This window comes from Diabrotica virgifera, chromosome 1 (assembly GCF_917563875.1).
Source record: "Diabrotica virgifera virgifera chromosome 1, PGI_DIABVI_V3a".
Taxonomy (NCBI): domain Eukaryota; kingdom Metazoa; phylum Arthropoda; class Insecta; order Coleoptera; family Chrysomelidae; genus Diabrotica; species Diabrotica virgifera.
The window spans coordinates 16,294,830-16,314,862 of record NC_065443.1 but is presented as its reverse complement, the minus strand read 5'-3'; the positions used below and the strand labels follow the sequence as shown (position 1 = coordinate 16,314,862).

Here is a 20,033-nt window from a genome sequence, read left to right as displayed (position 1 = left end):
ATAACTTCTTTCGTCGTTGTCGACTTCGTCGGGTAAAGCCAAACAAAGGTGAAATCGTCTATAATTACAAGTATATGCTGATAATTCTTACTTGTAGACTGCACTGGACCCAAATGATCCGCATGGTATGTATGCAGTGGACCATCTAGTTTTGGTATGGGATTAAGTGTTCCTTCTTTTTTTTCCCTCCTTTTTGCTTCCTAATCTACATGCTATACAGTTAGAAATAACATTTTTAACTTTCTCTTTAATAAAATAAATTTCTCTATATAAAAGTCTTTAACTATTACTTCCTCAGTTTTTCTCTCAGAAAAATGTCCTATCTCGTGACTTCTTCTTATTATCTCAGTCTGCATATTTCTCGGTACAACTAACAGTTTTAATCTATTGACATACTTGTATAATATTTCGTGCTCTAAGTAAAAATCTTCATATGCGTCTGTCAGAAGTATTTGTTTTATCGCCTTGATGTGCTCGTCTTTATCCTGAGTCACTTTAATTCTTTGTATTATACCATCTTCTTCTGTAACCGTTAAAACTTTTGAATATCGGCTAAGAGTATCCACGTGAGACATCTGAGTACCTTTTCTATAATCGCAGCAAATTCTTGTCCGATCGTCCTTCTTCTTTACCAATACTATTGCGCTGGCAAAATCCGAACAACTAGGTTTAATTATGCCTTCGTCTAACCATTCATTATTTATCTGCCTATCTACCTCTTCTTTTTCAGGAACAGATAATCGTCTGGGTCTTTCATAAATTGGTTCCTCGTTTTTTAAGACAATTTTCATTTCAATTTCTGTCGTCTTCGTTTTCTTTGGTTCATAACTTTCCATTAACTGCCTAACAGTTTCTCTATGTTTTTCGTTTTCAATATGTGCTACTTTTACTTCATCTTCTTTGTCTTTTTCGTCAAGCATAATGTGCATAATAAAGTTTTCGTCCGTCCTCTTGCACATTACTATCCCATCATCTCTTATACTAACAGATGCTTGTTGTAAAATATTATTTCCAATTATTGCTTGAAAAGATGTCGCAGCTTTTGGGATAATATGAAATTTTAGATCAAACTTCTCATCGTTAACGTCAGCTTGTGTAGAGAATGATCCTAATGTGTTAACTTTCGCATTTTCTCCTAAGCCTTTCAACATTATGGTGTCGGGTGTTAAACAAATATCATTAAAGAATTTGTCATACACATCTTCTCTTATCGTACATATATCACTTCCGGTGTCAAATAAAGCTGTTAGTGTGATCTGTTAATTGTAAGTTTAAGCGCTGTTTTTGGCTGAACCTCAATTACATTCAAAGCTGTGTTTTCTGTAGTAGCCTTCGTCGATTTTTTATTGGGACATTTACTTGAAACGTGGCCATATTTGTTGCAGCTAAAACACTTCGTTCCCTTGGACTTATCTGGACAGTCCTTAGATCTGTGACCTCTATTTCCACAATTAAAACAAGTAATGTTGTTCTGTCTTTTCCCGTCATTCTTCTCTCTTTTTTCATTTTTAACGATGTCCTCGTTTTTCTTAGATCCTTCTTTATTTGCTCTAAAGCCTCGAGCTTGTTCAGTAGTTTCCTTACCGTGTTTCCTCTCATACAGTTTAATTTTCTCCTCAAAGTCTGCAAAATCTTTTGCTCCATATAACACTAGTTTATTGGATGATTCGTCTTGTATTCCATCAATTATGTATTCTATAACAACTTCTTGTTCTAAGTAAGCTCTATTAGCTATTTCTCTCATTTTAATCATGTATTCTTGTACAGTCTCATCAGATTTTTTTCGTCTCGTCATCAACATCTTATGTATCTGTGCACTATTTACATGTACTCCGAATTCTTCGATTAAACATCTCTTCAAATCAGGCCAACTTCTAATGCCTTTTTCTGACTGCACAAACAATTTGGCAAGTCCTTTTAAACATTTTTTTGCATAGATTAATTTTTGTAAGTCGTTCCATCCTGTTATCTCAGCTACTTCTTCAAACTCGATAATCCACGTGCGAATAGAATATTCATCTTTTCCATTAAATGATCTTATGCTGTCTTCCACATCTCTAAAACTTAATGCAAATGATTCCTGTCGTCTTGTACCAGTCGCTCCATTATTCGCGAATCTAATTTCAGGGTTATTGCTTGCGCTATAGCTTCTTTCTCCAATTTCTTCATGTACGTGAATATCTTCGTCATATCGTCTGTCTTCGTATCTTCGTCTTTCTTCGTCATTACTTCGTTCATATCTACGTCTTTCATCACATATTTGTCGTCCTTCGTCATAATTTCGCGTCTTCGTCTATCCTCGTCGTTTCTTCTCTCACGTCTTCTTCTTTCTTCTTCTTCAAGTTTTTCATCGTCTTTTGCGCGTCTTTCATCGTCTTTTCGTCTTTCTTCTTCCAATCGTCGTTTCTCTTTTTCTCGTCTTTCATCATTTTCCCGTCTTTCGTCTTCCAATCGTCGTTTTTCTTTTTCTCGTCTTTCATCATTTTCCCGTCTTTCGTCTTCCTTTCGTCTTTCGTCGTCTTCGTCTATATCTGATACGTCATCCTCCTCTTCGTCATCTTCAGTTTCGTCGTCGTTAATGAAGGTATTCAAAAAGGAACAAATGCGAACAACCACGTCATGCTTCTCATTTTTATAATTCAAATCAAGAATTTGGCATATCGCAATTAAATCAGGAAGATCAAATTTTTCACTTACATCGTTACATTTACTCAAAAATTGTTTGGAAGTGTCGTCGAGCCGAAAACCAGCAAAAGCACGCAAAGCTTTTCTAGTTTTTCGAGGTTCACCTTCAGTGGAAAAACAAATGTAATGCAAAATTTTAACAACTCTCAACTTAGCGTGAGTAATATTATAGTCAATATTACGAATAGAACCTAAAGTTGCCATAATAAAATATTTTCAAAAAATATTCAACAATATCAAAAGAAATATTTATAACTACGTAAAAAACTAAAGCATGCAAAAATTAAACCTTTTCAAAAAATGAAATAACCTTAGTAATGCATATTTGTGCTATAAAACCTACAAAAATTAACGTTCTCCTAATCTTAAAACGAAAATATATCGTCAACAAAAAATATACTAGAATGTTTTTATAATGGACACGAAATTAAATCAAGATCAATTAATCGTTCATTCATATAAAAAACTTTTTCTTAAAACGTGTTTTCAAAGTTCATCTGAATTTTCTGTTGCATCAGCACATCAACAAAAGGGAAATGTCATTGAAAATATAACGTTCAATCTTCTTATCGTCTTAGTCGCTTGGTAGAATGTTGCAAAAAAAAACTCTTACCTTGCAAATCGTCTGTAATAGTTTAACTCGTTATTACCATTTCATAGGCTTGAGTTCATCATTGTGTTTCACTCAAAACATATCAGCATTCAAAACAATATCGGCACGGCAATATGCGGCTAAACGTCAGCGTCAGTCGATCTCACGTTCAATCCATATCTCTGATTATCCTTATTATATCTGTCTTCTATCTGCTATCTCGGACGAGGCCCCAAAATGTAGGCTTTTATCTTCTGTTTGTCTAGGGTTGATTATTTGGCCACAGGTCGATTTTAGGATACAACAAATACTTTATTGCAGAACTCGTAATTACAAGGATAATGTAACAACTAATGTGAACGGTAATTAACACTGAACATCTAAAACGGCTTTATATCAAAAATATGCTATCTTATTTCGTCGTTCGTCTTTATTCTGATGAAAAAGGCCGTCTGTCCCCTATCATCAGCGTCTTAATGTCAACTCCACTTTTCTCTGACTTTTTGACTACTGTCACTTGGCCATGATATGCTGAACCTATAGATCTATCGCGTTTTTTTATTATTAGGCAAATGCCACTTAACTGGCTTTCGGCTCGCGTTTATGATAAAATAAAATAACTTAAACGAATGTAATCCTACAATAGTATTTTTACTACAAAAGCGATATTACGTAGGTCAAAATTTTTGACGTAAGAGAACTGTCAAAACATTAGATTGTGAATTTTCATTATTGCCATGTTTATAATAAACATGACAATAATGAAAATTCACATTTATATGTTTTGACAGTTCTCTTACGTCAAAAATTTTGACAGTTCTCTTACGTCAAAAATTTTGACCTACGTAATATCGCTTTTGTAGTAAAAATACTATATTTTTAATTAACAAAATAACTTTTTATAATGTAATTTGGAAAAAACTGAATAACTAAATATAACAGAAATTGATTCTTCTTATAAAATATATAAAAATATATTTATATTATATAAAAAATGTATACCTGATATCGTGAAAATAAATACATCTACAATAACACCTCCATAAATACAACATCTCTCTGGCATTAATTATCACCACCCATACAAAAAAACAAATGGTTGAATGGCATTTTCCTTTGATTTCAAAAATCTAATATGATCTTCGACTTCTTGCTGGGTCTTCCCGATGTAAGAATGATTACTGGAAATCTTTGATGGTATATTTTATTAGTTCGTACAAAATATCGATGTAGAACCCAAAGAATAACTGCATGTTAGCCATCTACAATTTATATTAATAATTATTATATAACAAAAATAAATCTAAATAGTGAACATAGTTGTATTTTCGGGTATCACTTTTTTTATAGAAAATATTTTAATTTATCCTGAAAAAAATTGCTAGATGTTGATATGTTTATTTTTACTTTGATAGATACTACCGACTGCAAGAGTTAATAATATTTTTCAATTATTTACGGTTTAATCACCTAAAGATTTAATTTACTAATCTTTTATAAGATTATACCATTTAGAAATATTTTCAAATGGTTCATATTTTCTTTTACCTATGTGTCGAATTAGCTTTTGAAAAATTTACAGAGAACAAAAATTAATTAATACTAAATATGCAGGATTGAATAATGAAATAGGTACTTACATTCCGTAATGTCTTCATGGGTAATCTTTTCAAATAAAAATTTATTTGTTTTATTCTTGATATGACTTTCACACCGAAGGAAGGAGATAATTCTTTCGAAATTAATGCTGTCCCATCCATCAATAAGTCCATTTTCATTTCCAAATGCCACTCCAAAGTCCATAATATCAATCTGCAAAAGTGGAAATAGAAGTACAACTTATTTTTATAGAAATCCAACAAAATAATTTATAAATAGTTAAAAATATATGTACATACATACCTTAGAAAAATTAACCAATTCACTAGTGCCAAACACCGCTCCTCAGATTCTGCAGGGTGACTGTTTGCTAGGAAGCTGCAACTGTTGTCACGTGATTTTTTTACACCAATAAAAACACTTATAGAGTTTTGAGAAATGTATCGGTTTATGTACAAGCTACAATGAATTGATTAATGATTCAGGTATATTACATTAATACAATGATTGCGTTACATCAAAACAATGTATCGAGTTATTAATCAAAGTCGAAAACATTGATTTGATGTTACGAAAACATTGATTCAATAAACGAGTTCGTAATTTAAAGAACACTGTACATTAGTGCAACGTTTTATATTCATTAATTTAACCGCATAATCCTAATGTATAATTTCATATATACAATGAACAAATTATTAGTATTATGAAAAAAGTCATTTGATAGATAAAAAGATTCATTGGAATAATGATTCTATTCATTATTTTTTAATGAATAGAATTACATTGTAATAATGAATATGGTCGTTACTTAATGACAACATGTTTATAGTATTAACGAAATTTTCATTGTATCAATGTAAAAAAAGTCAATGATTGGCGTTCATTGGTCTTCTTCTTTTGCCCTTTAATTCGTCCAATTCTGAACATAGGCTTCCCCCAGTTTCCTCCATTCGCTTCTGTTTAGTGCTTTCTGTTTCCAGTGCGTTCCTCCTATCTTTTTAATGTCGTCTCCCCATCTCATCTGGGGTCGTCCTCTTGCTCTCTTTCCTGTCCATGGTCTCCATTGTTGTATCGTGCTATTCCACCTATTGTCCGTTTGTCTAGCGTTATGACCTGCGAAGCTCCATTTTAGCCTGGTTATATGTTGACCTGCGTCTCTGACTTTTGTTCTATTTCTGACCCAGTTGTTTTGCTTTTTGTCTGTCAATTTTACTCCTAACATTGCTCTCTCCATGGCTCTTTGTGTCTTTATTATTTTATCCATGTTTGCCTTGGTCAAGGTCCATGTTTGGCATGCGTATGTGAGAATTGGGAGTATGCACTGGTCAAACACTCTTGTTTTTAAGTATTGTATTTTTTTATTCTTTAGGACCCATTTTAATTTTCCAAATCCTGCCCAGGCTAATCTGACCCTTCTTTTTACCTCCGCTGTTTGGTTTTCCTTATTTATTTTTATAATCTGTCCCAAATATGTATAATCATTAACCGCTTCTATTGTGGTGTCGTTTAGTATTACGTTTCTATTGTCTTGTGTGTTTGTCATTGTTTTTGTTTTGGCAAAATTCATTTTTAGACCTATTTGTTCGGATTCATTTGCTAGTTCGGTTAGCATGGTTTGTAGTTCTTCAAAACTTGATGCTATGACTACTACATCGTCTGCATATCTTAGGTGGTTTAGTTTCTTTCCATTTATGTTTATTCCCATGTTTGTCCATTCCATTGTTTTGAAAACATCTTCCAGTGCTAATGTAAATAGTTTAGGAGAAATAACATCTCCCTGTCGCACTCCTCTGTTAATTGGTATGGGTTTTGTGGTTTCTTCCAATTGTACTGTCATTGTTGCTTTCTTATATATATTATGTATTAGCATTCTGTATCTGGAATCTATTCGACAGTTGTTTATAGCTTTTTCTATTGCCCACATTTCCACGCTGTCAAATGCTTTTTCGTAGTCAACGAACGCTAAGTGCAGATCTATATGGTATTCGTTAGCTTTTTCTTTTAGTGTCCTAATTGTTAGAAGATGGTCAGTGGTGCTATATCCCTTCGGAATCCTGCCTGCTCTACGGGTTGATACGAGTCCAATTTGTGTGTTAGTCTGTTGTTGATAATCCTCATGAATAGTTTATACGTTTGCGACAGCAGTGAGATGGGTCTGTAATTTTTTATGTCCTTTCTGTCGCCTTTCTTAAATAGCAGGATTGTAAGACTTTCGTTCCATTCGTCGGGTATTTCTCCTTTATGTAGACACTGATTAAACAGATTTCTTAATGTTTGTAAGATTTCTTCTTTCCCTTCTTTCAACATTTCAGCAAGGATTCCATCTGGTCCTGGTGCTTTGTTGTTCTTTAATTGTGATAGTGCTGCTTCTATTTCATAATTTTCTATTTTTGGTAGTGTTTCTGAGTTTACATTCGTGATTGTTTTCTTGATATATTCCTGAGTGTTGAAGTTTGCGTCTTTCTTTGAGGTGTATAGTTCTTTATAAAACCTTTCTACTTCTTCTGATATCTTATCTTTTCTCCTCTCTTCCCGTCCTGTTTCATCCTTTATTGAAATGAGTAGTGGTTTCCCTAAATTTGGTCGTAAGCATTTTAGGCCCTTATTTCTCTCAATTACTTTCTCGATTTAATTTTCAGTGTGTTTTCTTAGATCCTCTCTGGTTTTTCTTCTAATAAGTTTGTTTAGTTCTACGTATTCTACTGTGTTTCTTTTGTTTTCGCTTATTAGTTTTCGTCTACTTTCCATTAATTTAACTGTCCCGCTACTTAATCTATTTTCTTTTGTTGTTAGTTTTTTGGCAGTTTTCATTCCCGCTTCCAAGAGTTTTTCTTTCATTTCTTCATTGATCTTATTAATTTCTGACTCTTCCTTTGGTACTTGTTGATTATAGTTTTCCCTTAAAGTCTGTCTATATTCTTCTGCGTTTTGTCTTATTCTGCTATGGTCAATAGCCGTTGGTTTTCTTCTAGATTTCTGCGTCGCTAGTTTGCTTATTTCTATTTTGGCTCGTAGTATGCGGTGGTCGCTGCCAGTTGAGAATTTATTAAGTGCAGTTACGTCTTCGAAGATTTGTTTATTTTGGCAGAGGAAGTAGTCTATTTCATTTTTTGTCACCCCATTTGGGGAGACCCATGTCCATTTTCGGTTTGGCTTCTTATTAAAGTATGTATTTATTGCATGAAGATTTTGTTGTTCCAAATATTCTAGTAGTCTTTCGCCCCTAATATTCCTTGATCCAAGTCCGTAGTTTCCTATTTTGTTTTCTGAGTCTTCCATTTTCTTTCCGATTTTTTCGTTAAAATCTCCCATAACGATTGTTGTTTTTATATTTTTGTTTTCCATTGCTGTGGTGATGTCATCATAAAAGTTATCAATTTCTTCCTCATCATGTGTTGTTATTGGAGCATATACTTGTATTAGTTTCATTCTTGTCTTCCTGCTAATTTCTAGTATGATATATCCTACTCTATCTGATATGCTCTTATACTCGATTACGTTTTGTTTAATTTTCTCTTTGATCAGAAATCCTATTCCTCCATATGTTTCGTCCTCCTTTCCTTTGTAATAGAGGCGATTTCCTGATTCTAGGTCTATACACATCTCTCCTCTTCTTTTGACCTCTGACAATCCTACAATGTCCCATTTGATTTTAGTTAATTCCTCTTCGAGTTCGTACAACTTTTCATCTTGAGCCATGAATCTGATATTATATGTGGCTATATGTATTCTGTTGCATTCCTTCTTCTTCCGTTTTCTCTGATTCGTTCTTGTCGAGCTTTCGCCTCCCCCAGAATCCATGAGGCTGATCGGTTTCCCGATGTGGGACTCCGGATTTCTCCTACCCACCTGGGGTCCATTTCCGCTTTGTTGTAAGTTCGACATTGCTAGTTTGGGGAAAATAGCCATAAAACACCACGCTGGCCAGGCGGGTTGGTGAGTTGTAGGGATCACATTTCCTTGACTCCCTGTAACTGTTGTATGGTTATCCCGCTCATACTCGGTCGCCAGAGCCTCGTCTGTTATGTAGCAGGAGGCACCAGGTAATTTTAGACTACCACTCGTGCAGGTGAGGTTGACTTTTGGATCGATTGATGTATTGTTGTTAAGTCCGATCCCTTACCTCCCCGTTCATTGGTACTACGTACAATATTTTTTTCAGTGATTAAATACAATTTTCGATACAAGAACTTGCATAGTGTTATACAGGGCACAAATACACGTACAAGAAACGATACAAGAAAATGTATATAACTTTCTAATATCAGAAAAGATATAAGAAATGATACAAGAAAATGCATATTTTCATGCGGCCTTTAATGGCCCTATAAATTTCTATGAAGAAAAAACTTTTAATACCAAGTCATTTTCTGTACAGATTCTTTAGAGGATGGACAACCCTGTATATATTATGTTTTTAAACAAATTTTTCATCCACTGTATAAGAACAGAAAATTGTTCAAAATCTTATTTATTTTTTTCTATTCTCATATATATCAATTAGGCATTCCAAATCACGTGATATAATATGGCTGCTGGATGGCGAAACTGTCATCCATAGGCGTATCCAATGTTTAAACCACTTCATATTTAATTTGCTATCACAATTTCACAAATTTCGCTACACAATTAACAAAAAAACAAAACCAAACAGGATATTCTTTGCAAATTTGTCAATATTCAATGTAAACATTAGATACGCCATGACCACCCCCCTTAACTATGTCTATGGGCATGTCAGTTTAGCCATCCACCGACCACCACTGACAGTTCATTGGAATCCCTAATTATGATGTCACTACCTGTATCATAATGAACTTCATTATGATACAGATTTTCATTAAGATACAGATTTTTAACCAATAGAATTCGCGATGAAGGAGGCATACGCGCAGTGACCAATGGCGAGTCAAATACATACGCTTTGACAGTTCTTAATATGTAAACAAACCGTCAAACTGACAAACTACTGAATTTACTTGAGTTACAAAATTAATAAATTTGAACATATTTTTGTTGTGACTGATCATAGAAAAAATAGTGTATACAACTTGCATTTAATTATCATTATGAAGCCCTCATACTCACTTCATAATGACCATCATTAAATGCTCGTTGCATAATATACTATTAAAGTACCGAGAATTATTCTTTTATGTAAAGGATTTTGACACAACGAAAAGATGTATATAGATCTTTTTATCAGTATAACATCGGAATTGTGGCGTTATCTTTATTTTTATACGTATTTGTAATATTTGTTTCTGTTTCAACGACAAGTGATATCACCTTGAGTTTTGGTTTTTGTATTTATGGAGATAATGATAATTGATTACAGACATATATTTCCTTTGCAAAGAGACTAAATAGTCCAGTCAATGTCAATTCTTAGACCCCAAAAGATGCAAAAAAGTTTGCCACTCCTACCCTCGGGCTTTCCCACTAAAACTATTTTAAATTTAAACAGAAAATATCGATTTACCAAGAATCTATAAAATGTAAAAAAAAAACAAGAAAAATGTAGCTGAGATAAAGAACACAAATGTTTATTAGCACTTTTTGTGTAGAATTAACTGTTCTCTAAGAAATAACGCTTGATGCGACCGGCGATTTTGAATAGTTATACATACGAAATCAACTTTTTAAATAAAATCAACTCAACAGTAAAAATTCATTATTACACAAAGATCAAAATATGTTTTTAAGGTGAAGAGTTTAGCAATTTTGTATTTTGTCGCAAATGAAGTTTGTATAAACCTGTTAAATACATTTGATTTTTGCCTTTAAATTACATGATAATTGTTTTAAAATATAAAATTTCAGCTAATCTAGAAAGCTCAACGTAGGTGGCGCTTGTGTAGTTGGAAGTCATGTCAGCTCTTCAAATCGATCTATTTCTAAGTAAACATTGCATAATCAAGTATATTCAAATGGGAAATAAGCCACAATTTTACCTAAAAATGATTTTATTAACGTTTCGACTTAAATTATTAAATCATTTTTAGGTAAAATTGTGGCTTATTTCCCATTTGAATATACTTGATTATAAAAATGCCACAAGAAAATAGCTTCAGAACAACATTAAATATTGCATGTTTGTTTCACTGTGGGAATTTAATTTGAGAAAATAAAATGCCTCAATGTTGTGCAGTGCCTTTGTGCTCATTGAGAACATCAGGGCACAGGTTTCTCAAAGATATTCCGATGAGAAAAAAGTGGATTGTAGCAATAAGAAGGGATACATATATGTGCCGACAATAAATGCACGTACATATCTGCAATAAACATTTTATTGAAACAGATTACGTATTGGCCCTGGATCCGACTGTAAAAAATCGTAAGTTGTTTATTTGTTATGGAAAAGGCGCAAAATGTCGCCTGTCAAAATTTTCAATGTCTTTTAATTATATTCATTTTTCTCGAATCCTGAGAAAACTAATAAGTATTTTTGAAAAATTTAAATGCAGAATGAAAGATTACGTTATTGCCGAGGGCCGACAGTCCCTTACAATAAATAAAAAGTTTCTTTTGAATTAAATATTTACAATTATTAAAAATCACACTAAATTTTCTTTTTTATTTTCACCTCTGTAACTTATTAAAATAAACATAGAACTTTTCAGGGACTTTGGGCCGTCAGTAATAATGTAATCTTTCATTCTTCGTTTAAACTTTTCAAAAATATTTTTAGCTTTCTCAGGATTCGAAAAAAAAAAAAGAATACATTTAAAACACATTGAACATTTTGACAAGCGACATTTTGCGCCTTTCCCCTTAAAATAGTTTTAACAACTAAACAATTTGCATACATTAGCCCTCATCGAAAGGTAAACTATATTAATCATCGTCTTAATGTTTTATTTCTAGAGCTCAAACCCAAATACAAATACTTCATTATAAAACTCATATCAACATAAATATTTTTATTTTGCTCTGAGCTAAAACCTTAAGACTATGATTAATATAGTTTACCTTTCGATAAGGGCTTCCTTTTTCCAGTAACTCTCGCATTCCTTCTCCTAAATTCGTTTTTCAACGCACAAACAGTCCAAGATCCGTATTTTTCTGTCATAATGTATTATTTATTAAATCGTAAACAAAACTCCATATACAAACTGCACGAATTGCCAAAACGTTGACCCCAACTACACTAGCGCCGCCAAGCGGGAACAACTGCGTACATAGCTGCCATTGTGATGACACGAGATCGATGTTAAAAGATTTACTTTAAGGGAACATATGTACATGTCCCTTGCCCGAAAACTGTATGTTCACTATTGGTAACTGTTCACCAAGTTTACAAACAATCAAACTGTTTATGTTTTCTGCCGTAAATACCATAGAAAAAACCTTCTTCTTCTTCTTTTTATATAGACATGACTCTGTCTGTTTTTCAATGTGCCAAAGTTGTCGTTCCATCTTTTTCGTGGTCTTCCCACTGATCGTCTTTCTATTGGGAAACCGTCTCTCGCTTTCCTTACTACTCTATTTGTTGTCATTCGGCTTATGTGGTCATTCCATTGTATTCTTCTGTTTTTCATCCAGTTATTAATGTTGTCCACCTTGCATCTCCGTCGTATATCTGCACTTCTAGCTCTATCCCACAGTGACTTACCATCGATTTTTCGCAGTGTTTTCATCTCTGCTGTTTCTAGCATTCTTTTTGTCCTTTCTGTATCAGGTCGTGTTTCTGCCGCGTATGTCATTATTGGTCTGATGACTGTTTTGTAAATTCTGCCTTTCACTTTTTTTCCGATGTTTTTATTTCTCCATATTGTTTCCTTCAGGCAACCTGCGACTCTGTTTGCTTTTATTCACCTGATCTTCCACTTCTGTTTCGAGCTTTCCGTAGCTAGATAGTGTGATGCCTAAATATTTAAACTCCATGACTTGTTCTATTATTTGACCCTCCAGATCTAATTTATATCTTATTAGATCTGCTGTTATAACCATGAATTTAGTCTTTTTGGGGAAATTAACATGTTAAATTTTCTAGCGGTTATATTAAATTAGTGCAGCATACGTTGTAAATTATCTTCACTGATTAGTATTGCGTCGTCTGAATAGCAGATTAAGTTGTTTTTCTCCCATTTGGTATCATTTTTTTGTTCTTACTTTTTTTATTATTTCGTCCATGATCAGGTTGAACAATAGATGACTCAGGGAATCTCCCTGTCTTATCCCATTGCCAGTTTCAATTGGGTCAGTTAGTTCTTCATCTACTTTTACTGTTATTGTGTTGTTCTGGTAGATATTTTCGATCGCTTTAATTATTCCTAGAGGTACCTCTCTTGCGTACAATAAATGGATAACATCCTTTAATTTGACCCTGTCAAATGCTTTCTTAAGGTCCACGAAACAACCTTAAAACCAGAAAACAATCTTAAAAACAGAAAAGCATTAGAGAATACATTCGTAAATATATATTCTTTTCAGTTTTGTACAACACACAGTGTCATTGGACGAGATATGTATGCAGATCAACCCCGGATCTTCCAACAAAATGCCAAACGAGCCTTCGCATGCCACCCTGACAATTACGGCGACCAATCCAGAGACCAAGGAGACGACGATCAATAGGTTCCACTGCGAGTACGATGGATGTGAGAGGACGTATAGTACTGTCGGCAACTTGAGAACCCACATGAAAACTCACAAAGGTTGGTACTTATCTGTAGATTCTGGTCACGTGATGTAATAATTTAAATGAGTCATTACTGCGATTGGTAACTTTAGCGAATCTTTTTCAGTGAATTATGCACAATTCTTTATTAGTACTCCTTTGATATGACTAAAGTACGTTTATTAGGATACATAAAGCAGCATCCATGTTTATCTTCTGATATATTCTTAATTGATGGAATTCTTGAAAAAATAAATAAAATTTAAAGGAAGAGATCCACTCTCCACAATTTTTGGCATTCCCGAGCAGGGCGCGAGGATATATATCCACTGATATATGTCACGATATATATCGTGATATATATCATGATATTTATATTATATATATCGTGATATATATCAGTAATTTATTTCGTACTAATTTTTACACAATAAGGTTAAAAAGCGGCAACGTCGCAACTGCGTTGACTTGCCTTCTAACTTTCTAACAGGAATTCAAATCAATTAAGATCAACCAATTCAAATTAAGAATTTTTATTACAAAAGGAGGAATATTGCTCTAGGTTCGCCTCATTTTTTGGCAAACTTACTTGGCCATCGTTTTTTGGGAGAAAGACTTACTGTCGAACGAAAAGAACAGGCTTATGAATATTTAAATTCAATCCACACAGATTTTGTTCCTTTTGGAATGTAATGGCTCTAACTTCGAAGTCTAAACCTTTTCCGTCTTTCATGTATCGTCCAAATTCCAAAAAAATATCTCCATTATTATGGTTGAAGTCTGTTCCAATCGCTGAATCTGCTTGGCCTGAAAAAAAACATATTTCTCGAACGAATTAACCAATTACTTACAGCAGTAGCCTCAACGGCAGGTATTGAAAGGTGGTTTTCAAGCTTTGGACTTGTGCGTTCCAAATTACGAAATAATTTAGGAACCGAAAAGGCTGCTAAACTTGTATTCATGTTTTATATATTTAAACAGTTCTTTATACCAAAAATATAAAAATTTGGAATGGATTTGGCCTGAACAAGAAACAAAGAAGGGAAAATGAAGAGGCAGAATTAAGTCTTGGGTGCTTTCGATGCTTTCGGGTGCATCAGACACTTCCGATGTTGAACCTTCATCTTGATTAATTTTCTAAATTTTGATTTTGTTTTTTAAACATTCAGAATTTTAAGTTATTTTGGAAAAATAGAAATACCTATATGTTTAAGTTAATGGTTTCAATATTTTTAGTTAATTTAGTTGTTACTTGGATACTCGTGGCAGTTTGTTTTTTGTTTATGTAACATACTACCATACGTACGTTTATATTTTTGTTTTTTGTATTTAAGTAAAAATATATATTTTATACTGTTATATTTTTCTATTTTTTATTTAAAGTAAAAATATATCTTTTATATTGTTACATTCCACATTTTTAGAGTCTTATTTTGGTCAATTTAGTTTCTCTATTGAAATGTTTTCCAAAATATCATAAATATCATATAAATATGACATTTTGGATATATATCGGATATATATCATATATATCCGATATTTTGATATTTATATAGATATCATGGATATTTTGTGCCCTGTTCCCGAGTTTGCCGCGAATATCGTTCAGTGTGAGGCAGTTGGGGAGGATAAGTAGGACGGTTTTACTCCCTCCCTCACGTCACTTACATTGTCCATTAACCTGTCTTTTCATTTTACCTCTGTTTATACCCAATATGCCTATGTCCCGCGATAAGCTGCACAAGCTTTTCCAGTACCAATCATGGATTAACACTGATCATGTCATCCGCATATCTAATGTTGTTAATGGAAACTCCATTTACTTTTATTCTAGCTGTTTCACCCTAAAGAGCTTTCTCAGGATCTCTATCTCTGTCGAGTAGGCATTAAAAATAATTGGCGACAATACGCATCTCTGTCGCACCCCACGCCTAATTTCCATTTCCTCTGACAGCTGTTCGTTAACACATCCTTTTGCTATCTGCTTATAGTACAAATTCAATATGAACATGAGGTCATTGTAGTCTATCTTCTTTGATTTCAGGACATACATTAATTGTTCATGTTTTACTTTATCAAATCCTTTAGTATAGTCAATAAAACACGCATATACATCTTGATTGACATCCAGGTACCTTTGTATCAGTATATTAAGTGAAAAAGAGATTCACGTGTTCCTAGGCCTTTGCGCAACCACATTGTGCATCGTTAATGTCTATGTCCAGTTTATGATTGATATATTCGGTTATGAATGACTCTTAGTATAGTAACTTTAGTATGTATCCAATAAGAAATATAATTATTGATCTGTTTTTAGGCGAATACAGATTCAAATGTACGGAACCGAGCTGTGGGAAGGCCTTCTTAACTTCATACAGTTTAAAAATTCACATCAGGGTCCACACGAAAGTGAAACCATTCGAATGCTCAGAAACCGGATGTGATAAAGCCTTCAATACCAGATATAGATTGAGAGCCCACGAACGCTTGCACAATGGTAAAACATTCAATTGTGAGTCAGATGGATGTAATAAATTTTTTACTACTCTCAGTGACCTTAAAAAACATATTAGAACCCATACAAGAGAAAAACCTTATAAGTAAGTGTTTTTCGGATGGCACATTTTAGTGTACATTACTAATCAACATGAAAAGCGCTTACTCATTGATTTCATCTGCTGTAGAACTTGCCTGTGTGCGAATACGCTGGAATAATACAATACTTGCTCTAATCGCTTTGCAATAACTCTGTAATAATGCATCTAACCTAGTTATCGAATCGAAATAAACAATTAAAAACATCTGTACTTTAGTTTGGCGCAGTCGGTCTAACGTTCAATGATTAGCACAGATAAAACTGCAATAGATACAAAAAGTCTTATAAGTGATTTTGATTCAGTATTAAAAGTTATGTGGTGAAAACTCAGCTTTTGCTGAAGGTTAGAAGAAAACTAGAAAAACATCAAAGAAAAGATCTTTGGATGGATGAAGAAAGCAAACAAGCAATAGACAAAAGGAATGAACTATATGTGCAGTATACACAAAGAAGAACACGAGAATGGCGCGAAAAATATGAAGAAGAACGAAGATAGGTAGACAAAATATACAGTTGATTAATAGTAAACTGAAAATTTGTTAATAGCTTAAGGGTGTCTAGTCGGACAAACATTGATATATTGGAACACTGGAACAGGGAAGTTTTAATTGTGGAACAGGTTAAAAATTTGGAAAGTCAAACTACGAATACGTCAGATGTATTTTGTCCGACAGAACTCTCAATTGATTTGTTACCCTTTCATTAAACTCTCATGCAAAAATCAGACTGTTATTACTAACCAACATGATTCCTGTCATTTGACATGTTTTTCTTGTTCCACTTATTAAAATGCCCAGTTGGTGATAAATGCCAGTCTGATTTTTGCATGAGAGTTTAATGAAAGGGCAACAAATCAATTGGAAGTTCTGTCCGACAAATACGCTAGTCAATGGGAGCAAAAATAGGATATTACCTCCGAATTCTATCCTACTGCATGGATTTTAATGAAATTTTGGGAATAGCCTCTACCTATCTCCTAATTCAAAGTCTACCCTATGCCGATGTGTGCTTTTATCTTGGGGGTCGTTCCCACCCCTTCTCGGGGGTAGAAAATTTCTTGGTTAAAATAACCACGGAAGTGGCTAGATAACTTAATTCTAAGCAAAAACTGTTCTATAATTTTTTTTGAAAACTCAATATTTTTTGAGTTTTTCGTGGTTGAAAATTGGCCATTTTCATTGAAACAACACCTTTTCGAACGGTTTTTTGCAAATATCTTAAAAACCATGCATCTAACTAAAAAAACTATATAAAACATTTTTGTAGCTTATAAAAAACCAAAGAGACTAGTTCCTCCATAAATCTTCTAGTTATAATATAAAAAGAGATATAGTAGTTGAAAATAGTTTGTTTTTTTAATGCATGCTCAAATCGTTGTATTCAACTTGAAATATCAGACAAACGGTCGATTTTAGGTGTATAATGTCACCAACACCTTTTGTAGTGCTTAAAAAGATCTTTAAAATGAGCAATATTAAAGGTATATTGCATTCAAACTAAGCGAGATATGCTGCAAAAAAATTGATGATTAATGTAGATATTTTAAGAAAAAATGAGAAGTATATTTAACCTCTCATCCACTAGGAATTTTAATGCATCATTTTACTTCTACAATACCTTTTATTATAGTATTATGGACGGATTCAAAAAGTTGGACGGGTTTAAAATGAATGGTTTTTGAAAAAAAAAATAAGATCAATTTATAGAGCACATTTTTAGATTTCCTTAAAAATCTTCTTTTTCTACATGTAACTTGAAAATGATAAGAGATACAATAATGAAACATAAAACAAAATTTTTGCTCAACAAAATCCTACATTTTTGTGTGGTTTTTTCGTATCTCTTATCATTTTCGAGTTACATGGAGAAAAAGGAAGATTCTTAAGAAAATTTAAAAATGCGCTCTATAATTTGATCTTATTTTTTTTTCAAAAACTATCCATTTTAAACCCGTCCAACTTTTTGAAGATAGAAATAACACTATAATAAAAATTATTGTAGAAGGAAAACGGAATTAAATTCTAATGGATGACGGGTTAAATGTACTTCACATTTTTTTTTAAATTCCATTAGTCATCATTTTTTTGCAGCATATCTCGCTTACTTTGGATGTAATCGACATTTAATGTGGCTCATTCTAAAGGTCTTTTCAATCACTACAAAAGGTATTGGTAGCATTTTACAACTAAAATCGACAGTTTCTCTTTTATTTGAAGTTGAATACACCGATTTCAGCATGCACCAAAAAAAAACTATTTTCACCTACTATATCTCTTTTTATATTATAACTAGAAGATTTATGAAGGAACTAGTCTCTTTGGTTTTTTATACTCTTCTCACCTACCATATCTCTTTTTGTAATATAACTAGAAGATATATGAAGGAACAAATCTCTTTGTTTTTTTTTTAAACTACAAAAATGTTTTGTATAGTTTTTTTCGTTAGATGCATAGATTTTAAGGTATTCACAAAAAAACGCCCGAAAAGGTGTCATTTTTCAATGAAAACGGTTAAGTTTCAACCACGAATAACTCAAAAATTATTGAGTTTTCAAAAAAAAATATTGAATAGTTTTTGCTTAGAATTAGGTTCTCTAGCCACTTCCGTGGTAATTTTAACCAAAAAATTTTACACCCCCCGAGAAGGGGTGTGAACCACCCCTAAGATAAAAGCGCATATCGACATAGCGTAGACTTTGTTTCTTGAGCTATTCTCTATTTATTGTGAAAATATCAAGTAAATCGATGTAGTAGGATGGAATTCGGAGCCAAATAACCTCATTGACTGCCCTAAAAATACATTTGACGTTTTCGTAGTCTGACGTTCCAAATTTTTAACCTGTTCCACCATTAAAACTTCCCCTGTTCCAGTATTCCCATATATAAAAGTTTGGCCGACTAGACACCGTTAAGCTATTAACAAATTTTCAGCTTGCTATTAACAAACCTTTTTTTTTCTTATGCGGGATCCAGACCTAACAGGGCAAATACAAATAAACAGAGTCCATGCAGTAGCGAATTTCGAGATAACAGAAGATCTTAACCAGAATAATGAATTAACATACCCATCCACAAGACAGGAAATAATGGATGTCATTAAAGCGCTGAAGAATAATAAAGCCCCAGAGATTGACAGCATACCAACTGAAATTCATAAAATTGGAGGACACAGATAATATAGATAGATTCCATATGTTAATAAGAGACGTGTGGAACACAGAAGAAATTCCAGGAGACTGAAAAAAAGCAATTATATGTCCAATCCACAAGAATGGAATGGAAATGGACCGAAATAATGGAAAGTCCATTCCTGTCACAATTTTGTCTCAAAAGAGAATTTGATATAGACACAGCTTAGGTATAATACCTGGTCAAGTGAGTACCTGAGAGGAATTACTCAGAGGTCGTGTGAGTACCTCATGCATATACTCTGGCTAGTAATAGTTGAGATGCTTGGTTAAATCTCAAATGGCATAGGCATTCCAATAATAGGATCACTAGATGATTCAGTAAATCGATGGTGCATAATGGAAACCTCTACGTCAGTATTTTCAGCAATATTTTGATGCCAAACCGTGTATGTCAAATTACTCTAAAGTTAATGAAAAGTTTTTTACAGAGTTAATTTTAGTTGTAATATACATTTCTAATTGTATTAAGAAATCAATTGCCGTGAAAGAATTGGCTCAGAAGCTATTTTAGAGAGTTATTTCTTCCTCCGGAAAAACTGAGGTTTTTTAGAAGGTTTCCATTCTGCAGCATCGAAATGTAATGTTTTCTCTGTCTTATTAGCGGTTGAACTGTGTGTAGATGAGTGGACGCTAAACATATAGTACATGAACAAACAAAACGAAAAATTCCAGTACAGCGCACCATTGGGAAGTGTTAAATATGTTTCTCATCTGGACATATGGTCTATTCCGGCCTCGAAGGACC

At 33.3% G+C, this 20,033-nt stretch overlaps 1 protein-coding gene across 1 annotated transcript in view; it reads left to right on the top strand.

The window, feature by feature from the left end:
• LOC114331528 (zinc finger protein 236-like) overlaps positions 1–20,033 on the top strand; it is a 60,808-nt gene that overhangs the window by 12,528 nt on the left and 28,247 nt on the right. Inside the window, exons 2-3 of the mRNA XM_028281482.2 lie at positions 13,316–13,539; positions 15,820–16,102. Coding sequence (XP_028137283.2) covers positions 13,316–13,539; positions 15,820–16,102 — 507 coding nt within the window. The remainder of the gene's footprint in view (positions 1–13,315; positions 13,540–15,819; positions 16,103–20,033) is intronic.